Source organism: Morus notabilis, unplaced genomic scaffold (genome assembly GCF_000414095.1).
Source record: "Morus notabilis unplaced genomic scaffold, ASM41409v2 Scaffold645, whole genome shotgun sequence".
NCBI lineage: Eukaryota > Viridiplantae > Streptophyta > Magnoliopsida > Rosales > Moraceae > Morus > Morus notabilis.
The window spans coordinates 1-10,126 of record NW_010363463.1 but is presented as its reverse complement, the minus strand read 5'-3'; the positions used below and the strand labels follow the sequence as shown (position 1 = coordinate 10,126).

The 10,126-nt window shown below is 33.7% G+C and overlaps 1 protein-coding gene across 1 annotated transcript in view; it reads right to left on the bottom strand.

The window, feature by feature from the left end:
* LOC21398584 (non-specific lipid transfer protein GPI-anchored 1) overlaps positions 1-760 on the bottom strand; it is a 2,588-nt gene extending 1,828 nt beyond the window's left edge. Inside the window, exon 1 of the mRNA XM_010104391.2 lies at positions 369-760. Within this exon, the coding sequence (XP_010102693.1) occupies positions 369-717 (349 nt within the window). The 5' untranslated portion in view covers positions 718-760. The remainder of the gene's footprint in view (positions 1-368) is intronic.
* Positions 761-10,126: the final 9,366 nt, after the last annotated feature.

The following is a 10,126-nucleotide window of genomic DNA, read 5'->3' as shown; positions in this document are numbered from 1 at the left end:
TGAAATCAATCTCTAAATAAAACTACCAAACGCATTTTTAGAAATAATTCAAAAATAAAATTAAAAACGTTTTCATTTTCATTTTCGTACAGAAAATAAAAACGTTTTGGAACCAATTCCAAACGCACCCATAATATCTTATTTTCCTAAAATCATCTATATATATATATATATCTATAATAATATTTTTAAACTATAAAAAGAAAAAAACACAAGTCCAAAATAGTATCTATTGTTCGTTTTCCTTCAAGTTGAGAACTGACGTAATAAAAAGTTTTGAGTTGTGATTAGAATTATGAAACGAAACGTATAAATATCAATTATCAACACACATACTCGCACATATATATGAGATTATCAGTACTCACTTGGGCATTCAGCGAGGGTGGCGTTCTTCAAGGCACATGCAGTGGGCAAAGAAAGGAGCTTGGATTCCTGGATGCCCATGTTCTTGATCTGGTCGTTTCCTTTATGGGTTTGTTGCATGATAAGGCAAAGGCACTCCGGCTCGCTTTCCTTTATCCCCTTCACCAAATCACAGCAGTCCTTCGTCGGCACCGCCGCCTTCCCCGTCGCGTACGTCAGACACACCGCCAGCTTCTGGAAGTCCGCCCCACACTTCTCCTGCGTCGACGCCGCCGCCGCCGCCACCTCATGACTCCCCAAAAACACCACCACCAGCAACGCCGCCGCCACCACCACCACCAACATCTTCATCTTCCTTGTTTTCTTTTTTTTTTTTTAATGATTTTTGGTGTACACAAAGGAAATGATAGTTAGAGTTTGGTTTGATATAATATAGATGTGTAGGTGTGAAGAAGGCCGATGAGAAGAAGTATTAATGGGGAGTGGGCCCGTGTGGGGGAGGTTTTGGCATCTGGGCTGTCCACGTAAGCAGTTTGTTTGTAAGTGGACGGTTGAGATGGGGTGGAGGGTCGGTCCAAGTTTAATGTGTGTCTGTACTTCTGTTGATATTAACTCTGAAAGGTTTTGAATGAGGACGGCTGATGGGAGTAGTTAGGCCGCATTTAAGCGTTATTTTAGGAATAACCAAAATTTCATTAATGAGGACTTCAGATTCCCCCACAAGCTGTTTCTTATTTCAGCTGAAAAATAATTTTTAGATTTTTTAAGAATCCGGTTTTATGTGTTTATCAAACACATTTTTTAACTTCAGTTAAAAAAAAAAAAAAAAAAGGTGATTTTAGCTTTTTAAAATATCTACCAAACTAAGCTTAAGTAGAAAAACATGACTGTAGGAGTAGAAGTAGTGAGAACGTTTAGATTATAGATTTAAATTATGATTTAAAATTATTTTTAATTTATATATATTTTTTATAAAAAAAATATTATAATAAATTATAAATTATAATTTAAATTATGATATAAATTTTTGAATCAATTGCACGCTAAGAGTCGTGGAACTAGAAACAGATTGCCAAGAACTTCCATATTTTTGCTTTAAATGACGCTGAGCTGTATTTCTCACACGTAACCTTTTGATAAGCCATGTGTTGCGAGGCTGTGACACATTTTAAGAAAAAAGAAACTTCGAGTTTTAAAATGATTAATTTAAGAGACGTTTAGTTCATGAATTAAAATAATGCGATTAAAATTATTTTTAATTTATGTGTATTTTTTATGAGAGAAAATATTATAACGAATCATGAACTATAATTTAAATTATGATTTGAATTCTCAAACCAAACGTTTTCACGAACAGATTTACTTTTTAAGAATTTCTCTATAAGTCTTAAAAAATAATATTATCAATAATTTTTTATTTTTAATTATTGATTTATCAAAGAAACTTCTTTATTTTTTTATGACGACATTTGTTTTTAAAAAAAGAAAATTTTTATTCAACTCAAAATAAAAGTTACGTACACTAATATTAACGCGAATAACTCTAAAATATAAAAAGACTTGCTCCGAATAAAGATTGGATCCAACAATAATTTCAAATGAAAATGCTCATAAGAGCGAAATGTGCACACAAACGGGAAACCAAAAGGCACACTAAATTTTGAGCACACACGGATGGTTCTTTCAATAAAAAACCTCACCAATTGATAGAAACTTTTAATCAATCAAAGATTAAAGACTCAAGTAATCCTTGAGTTGTGTATGTGAGAGAAACCCATTATAATCAAAAAGTTAAATTTAAATTTTTATAAGAAAAAATATTTTAATAATAAAACTTGAGTTGTTAAAAGAACTACACCTAAAAAATTTGTAACACAAAAGTCACATATAATCCCACAAAGAAACAAATCTAACAAGCAAAAAAAAAAAAATACCAACCTCTAAAACTAGGAAGGCCACCTTCATTTTTATTATAATATTTTTTTACTTATGAGTAGGCTAATATGTAAAGATTCAAACATTTTGTGCTTTTAACGTATAACATCAAATCATATAAATTGTCCTAAACGAAAATAGAAGTAGTACTTGACAGAACATGCGTTTACAAGGCGGTGCATTAATGTTGGGAAAATGATAAGGAGCGGTAGTGTATCTTCCAACTAACAAACCCTTTCTTTGTCCAGTCATATCACTATATAACATTGATCTAACATTAGCAAAGGAAAAATGAAAAAATGCGACATTAATACCCACACGTTGTCTGTCACATAATAAAATGTACTAAATGAAAAATTAGTGATTTTGATAGAAGGAGGGTGTCAGAGTGACCAATATTGGATGACTTATTATGGAATGGCCAATAAATTAGACAAATGGACGCAATTGGGAAGTGATGGCGAGAGGGGCCTATTTAGTTCGTTGATTTGAATTTTTAATTCGAGTTGAGATGTGATTTTATGTGAGAGTTTTTTACTGTAGTAAAAAAGTTAAATGTGATTGTTTGTGAGAGCTTTTTACTGTAGCAGAACTCGAATTTTAAACTCAAATCAGCGAAATAAACGGAGCACTAATTAGTCATGGGATGGGGATACGGGCAACATTTGCAAATATAGGACCTACTTGACTAGCAAAAAATCTAGGACCTACTTTTGGCTGCCATAATGTTAGGATGATATTAGGATGCAATTAATTCCATAGTTTTTTTTTTTTAAAGAAAAAAGAAAACAAAAAATAGTAATAAAACTTGGAACTGCTCTCATCTATCCGCCCGTAGAGAAATAGAAAAGGAGACAAATAAAAGTAGATCGGTCTGAATTTTTACTTCTTTATATTTTATTAATAGAGAGTAATAAATAAGAGAGTAAACTGTATATATGATCTTTAAACTCTTTAAAAAGTAACAGTTTGATTTTTTTTTTTTTTTTACAAAACGAACCTCAAATTTTTTAAAAGGGTGCAATGTAGTCTCTACTATTTTTTTTTTTTTTTTGACAAAACGAACCTCAAATTTTTTAAAAGGGTGCAATGTAGTCTCTACGGTCTATTACCGTCGAAAATATAACAACACAGTGCATATGATCTATCACGTGACCCATCTTTTGACTGAAAAGATGAAAATGTCCCTAACTACTGTTATCTTATCTAAATATTCTCTCTCAATCTCTCTCTCCAAATACCCAGAAAGTCAAACCATTTTCAGGACTTCAATAGAAAACCTCATAAGTTCAAAATTCAATCTTAAGCAAACCCCAGATTCTTTTTTTTTTTCTCAAAAAACGCTCAAAGAACGTAACGCATCAAATAAATGCCACAAATCACTGAATTCATGAAGCAGACGACTTACCCTTTTCTTTGTTCAAAATAAAAATTAGATAGCTATGTTCTCGGGTAAGTGCACTAACTCTTGGGCCCATTACAAATTACCCAGGAAATATATGGGCAACAATCATCATTTTCCGTTGGGTTGGGTAACATGCTTAGACTACAACTTTGGGCTTTAGGGGAGACTAGAGCCGGTTGGGCCAATTTTAATGGGCTTAAAGAGCTTTTTCTAGCCTGAAATAGTAGAAAATATGCCGATATGAAAAACTTAAAAAAGTATATATGCTAACTTTTAGTTATAAAAATTAATAGGTCATAATTTATCAAGTTATAGTTCATAATCAGATAAGTTATGGACAAACTTGTCAAGTTATGGTTCATAGCAAGATAAGTTATGGACAAAAACCGTGATTTATGGACAATAACTTGTCAAGTTATGATTAATGACCAGATAAGTTATAGACGAAAACAATAATTTGGCCTATTTATTAACTTATGTAAACTATTGGCCTATTAATTTTAATTCATCTCAAGTCTTGGCCTATTTTTCTCTTTCTCACTTTTCCAGCACCAAGATTTCTCAGATAAAAAGTTATAATAATCTGGGCCGCATGCATAGGTCTGAAAGTGAGAGCCAAGCCCAAAAAAGTGCATGATGGCTGCAGATCTAAAAACACAAGTATTCGTGGAGAAAATCAAGAAATGTGTCCTCTTAGCTCACCTTTTTAATTTTATGTCATTTATCTTAGAATTCTCCTCCTCTTATAGTGTTGAAGAAAGGGCATGAAATTCACCCTTTTCCACTAGACTGACATTCCTCCTCCACTTTTCCTAAATAATCAAGTGAGAAGTAGAAAAAATTCCCTTTGAATGCTCTTTAGATTTATACTCGTCCTTTTTTTTTTTTTTTTTTTGGTTCTTTTAAAATCTAACAACAAGGACACAATTCTAAAGACAAAATAGGAGAGCACAACACTAAAAAGGAAAACGAAGTGAAGTATATTCCTTAAATTCCTCTACCTCTTCATTTGGAAATCAAAATCTATTTCTTTAATCACACACCAAATCATGTTATAAAACAAAAGGTTTATGCACACCAAACATGTCAAAGAAAAATACAAGGAAGAGAAAATATCCAAGAAAAAAAGAAAGCCTTATCCATCTAGTAAGTTTGTCTTAATTTGATCGATGAATTAAGACATGCATGTACGGTCAATCTGGTGAACATACGTAAAATACAATTAAACATGCACGTTACTTTCTCCAACTCCGTTTCATCTTTTTGTTGGTTTTCTCCGATGTGTAATGCATATTTCAAGGCTTTTGTAATGCATAATTAGTTGCTGAGATTCTCAACTTTTCTTTTTTTCTTTTTGTCAAGTCACTAGACGCATGTCCTCGCTCTTTTTGTAGAGTGTATATGTGGCAAACTGTGAATTTGAATCATTGGGGGGTGATGTTCAGAGTCAAATATAATAATATCAGGGATGTTGATTTGGTAGGGAGCACATTATATATTTCAATATTTTTGCTGGCAAATGGGATGGAATACCACGTGGACTTAGAATCATGTCTTGAGAACTCAATCCTTCTGAAAAATACATGCTAGGGCCTATTCTTTAAACAAAAAAAACGTAAATTGAGCTGTAAATTAAAAAGATATATTAGAGTGTAATTCTATAGCACGTTTATTTCACTGATTCGAGTTTTATTACAGTAAAAAACTCTAAAAAACAGTCATATTTAACTTTTTTATTACAGTAAAAAAATATTCACATAAAGTCACGTCTCAACTCGAATTAACGAATTAAACAGACTAATATCAGGGATGTTGATTTGGTAGGGAGCACATTATATATTTCAATATTTTTGCTGGCAAATGGGATGGAATACCACGTGGACTTAGAATCATGTCTTGAGAACTCAATCCTTCTGAAAAATACATGCTAGGGCCTATTCTTTTAAAAAAAACGTAAATTGAGCTGTAAATTAAAAAGATATATTATAGTGTAATTTTATAGCACGTTTATTTCACTGATTCGAGTTTTGTTACAGTAAAAAGTTTTAAAAAACAGTCATATTTAACTTTTTTTTATTACAGTAAAAAAATATTCACATAAAGTCACATCTCAACTCGAATCAACGAACCAGAGCAAAATGTTAGGTCAAGGACCAAAACATGACCATTTAATGATTACAATTTTTAGCCATTAATTTATAAGGTGACGTTTGATTTATGAATTAGAACTATATGATTATAATTATTTTTAATTTACGTGTATTTTTTGTAAAAAAAAATACTATAACAAATCACGAATCATTATTCGAATCAGAGAACGAATTTAAGTACCAAACATCCTCTAATTGTGGACAGTAAATAGTAACTTAAGTTTTTCTGTTCCTTGTACTATCAGCCAAAAGTGTTTTCTTTAACAATAATATTTATTCAAAATACGATTCATGAATCTCCTTTTTCTTAGGATCCAGTTTGAACAATATTTAAAGACCCTTTTTCCAGGAAACTTCCAATAAAATAAGAAGAAGAAAAAGAAAAGGCCATAATTTTTTGTGCAAGGAAACACGTTATATATGTTACACCTTTTGCAGGTGATGACTGATAATTAATTATATGTGGAATCTTTTGCTCTAGGTTATTGAAAAAATATGCTAGAAGATTATGTCCTATAAAGGTTTTTTTTTTTATTAAAAATATCAGACTATATATATGACTTGGTCACCTTAATTGATAAATATGTATGGAAATAGAATTCCTCTTGTTTAGGCCTCGTTCATTTCACCGATTCGAGTTTTCAGTTTTAGATTTTTACAGTAAAAAGTTTTTAAAAAATATCACATTTAATTTTTTTTATTATAATAAAAAATTCTCATAAAATATTATATCTCAACTCAAATTTAAAACCCAAATCTGTAAAGTAAATGAGACCTAAATAACACTCTAAATTTAGTACTCCTCATCAATACTAATATGAAAATATATATATATATATATATATATATATATATATAAAGAAATCTCAATCTCGAACGGTTAGGTTTCAACAACAAAATATCAATAAACATGTTAAATATCATACATAAATATAGCTTTTCTACATTTGATAGAAAATTCTAATGGACCGAGATCAAAGGTCATTTGTGTTATAGGTTTCTTTTTTGTCGTTTGTTGGTTCACAGTTAGAGGCATTCCGATAATCGCAAATTTGTTATAATATCATCATAAAATTATTGGCACTGTGCACTTTTAAACTATATATCCATATGATATTATTATATCATAATCACCTATAAGCATACATATAATTAAACTTAACGAATATCTATCTATTTAAAGTTGCGCGCTATTTGGAAGATAAACTTCTGTTTCTTACACAGGAATTCCTCAAAGTTGTGCGCTAATAGAGATCATGAACCTCAAAAAAAAAAAAAAAAAAGGCCTTAAAAAAATCAAGTAAGAAAATTTGAACTATAAACTGAACATTAAAAAAACGTTAATTATCGCCAATCCGAACTTCAAGAACAAAAAAAGAAAAAAAGTATGGCAAGGGTTTGGCCATCATTATTAATCAAAAAGCATAGTCTAGTGGTTTTGGGATTTGGGAGCCATTTGATGGCTGCGACGTGTTTGAATTAGTAATCCACTGAGGTCCCGTCTATTTAACTGATTCGAGTTTAAAATTCAAGTTTTTTTACGGTAAAAAATTATTAAAAATAGTCACATTTAATTTTTTTATTACAGTAAAAAGTTCTCACATAAAATCATATCTCAGCTCAAATTAACAAATTAAACGGGCCCTCTCATAACACAATTTAATCATTATCTAAAATTCGGTGAAAGGTAATGGGGAGAATAGATATGGGAAATGGAAGTCACTATTCTTCATTTCATTGTTTGGTTTGTGTTATACTCGTTTATTTCATCGATTTGAGTTTTTAATTTTAATTTTGTTACAGTTAAAAACTCTTATAAAAAATTACATCTAATTTTTTCTGCTACAGTAAAAAGTTCTTACATAAAATAACATCTCAATTTAAATTAAATACTCGAATCCGAACGAGACATAAATTCGAAATCTAATCTCATATTAACTAGCTGTCTTCTTCGGACTGCAAGATTTTTCTGTTTTCCCTTTTGCAGCATTAATATCTCTGAACAACTTCATGACGGGTCCAACATTATTTTCAATCAATATTTTGTTATCCTAAAATGGTTTAATGTCCTTTATATGTACTTATTCAAGTTGCCACTATCTAAATTCCTCTTCCACGACAAGTTAAATCAAACTTTCAAATAGGCCTCTCGGCCATTATTGCTAAGGTAGAAGGTAAGAACTTGCGAATTATATATATGTGTGTGTGTGTATATCTGTGTGTGTCTTTAATTTGTACGCTGACTTATGTGTGGTTATAATTTATAATTGTCATATAACAAAATACAAATGAGTTTTTTTTTTTTTTTTTTGGTTGAAATATATAGCAAATGAGTTACCACCAAACAATTCATAACGGTTTGGATTCTTGAAACTTAAAAAAGCATATCTAGACACATATATTACGTGCTGAGCAGCTCGTCTCAAACTACGTAATAATATCCAAGCCAAAATGAATGCAAAAAAGCACTTTTAAAATGATCTTCCCGTTATCTAGAAATCTCAAATAAAATGTGAAATGTTTAAAACTTTTTATTTTTTTATTTTTTATTTTAGTTTTCCTCCTGTAGCCAAAGATAGAGAGAGAAAGAGACAACTTAGGAAAAAGGTTTTAGGCACATTTTATATTGGTGCACCATACTTGATAGAAGAACGACAATATCTTGGTTCGTTGTCCATATCAAAAGTTATCGATGATTAATCGTCTGAACTAAACCATTTTGTGGAGGGCTAGACTGGTCAGAAATCTTGTCTCAAAAAAGTTAATAAAAGGTTAGATATAATCCTTCAACTATTTGTTAAGAGACTTATTATCATATGGGAGATGTTTATGTGACGTCGGACCTTAAAAAATACATAAAAAATACATTATCGATAGAGTTTTGTTTTTGAACCATCAAATTTACTGACAAATCGGTTTTGCATGCTTTTTTTTTTTAATATGATTTGTTACACCATGGTCGAGGGATCGACCACACTCTCGATGCTAGGCGCCGAGGACTCCCCGTTCTGAATCGGCCGCTTGGGTCGGAGGAGTGGTTATAGCTAAGGTTCCCTCTACGCCGAGAGATCACACGTGGAGACAGGCGCCGAGGATAGAGACTCAACCTTGGTGAGCCACGCGTCGATGCATCCCGCCGAGTCAAGCCCATCAGCGGTCTTGTCAACTCGGGGAAGGAAGCATCAATCCAACGGTTACTGCAGGAGTCAGTGGATCGTGCGGCAGATGAGAGGGGTCAGCCGCATTTCCTGAGATTGTCATCATGAAAACTCACCTACCCTCCCGAATATCGAGGATGGGAGATGACTTCCTCATTGGGAACGGAGAAGGCTTAGTTGTTTGTAACCGCCTATAAATAGAGCAAAAAGAACCCAGAAAAGGGTTAGACACCATTTCATTACAAAAGAAGAGAGAGTTTGTAACCGACTGAAATACTAGTGCATACACAAGTGGATTAGGCAAAGAGTTATTGCCGAACCACTATAAAACTGTTGTCTCTCTTGTGTTATTTTTGTGCATTAATCCTTAATTAGACTGTGAGTGTCAACCCGAGTCGTTTCTGGAGAGGTAATCACGAGTTGACGGAAAAACACCGTCAACAATTGGCGCTAGAGGAAGGGCCATTAAGCCCAGAAATCTAATCCAGTTTTTAACAAAGAAAAACAGTAATTATGCCTCCCAGGAACACTCGCTTGCTAACGGCCGACCCAAGGAGCCAGGCAACCCAAAATCCCATCGCCGCGGGCACCTCGATGAACCCCCTCCCACCAACCGCTGTGAATCCCCCAGACTGCCTCGACCATCTTCAAAAGCAGGTCGAAACACTGGCCGCAGCCGTAGAAAGGATGGCTACGGCCCTTGCTGGGTGGGATCAAGGTCAAAACTCAATGCCACCGCTGGAGGATGCGCCGATGAACCCGGTGAACGCCGTCGTTGGGGACCAAGGGATTGGTGACCAACGCGGTGACACCGAGGAGATCGGTGATAGTCGAGCCAACAATCCTCGCCCGGCCAAGTCAAACAGGTCGGTGGGGAGCAGGCAACGGGCAGCACAGAGGAGAGCGAGGAAGGAGGCTGCGGCGCAAGCTGTCAATAACAGGGATGCACCCCCTCGACCGCAACCCGACACGAATAGGAGGAATGTTGTCCCCGTGGGGTCTTCGTCTGTGCACAGCGGAGACCTCAGGATGAGGCTCGACGCTCGACGTGGGAAAGCCGTGTAGCTAGCGAGGGAGGAAGAGCTCGCAGCGGATAATAAGGCCCTGGCCGA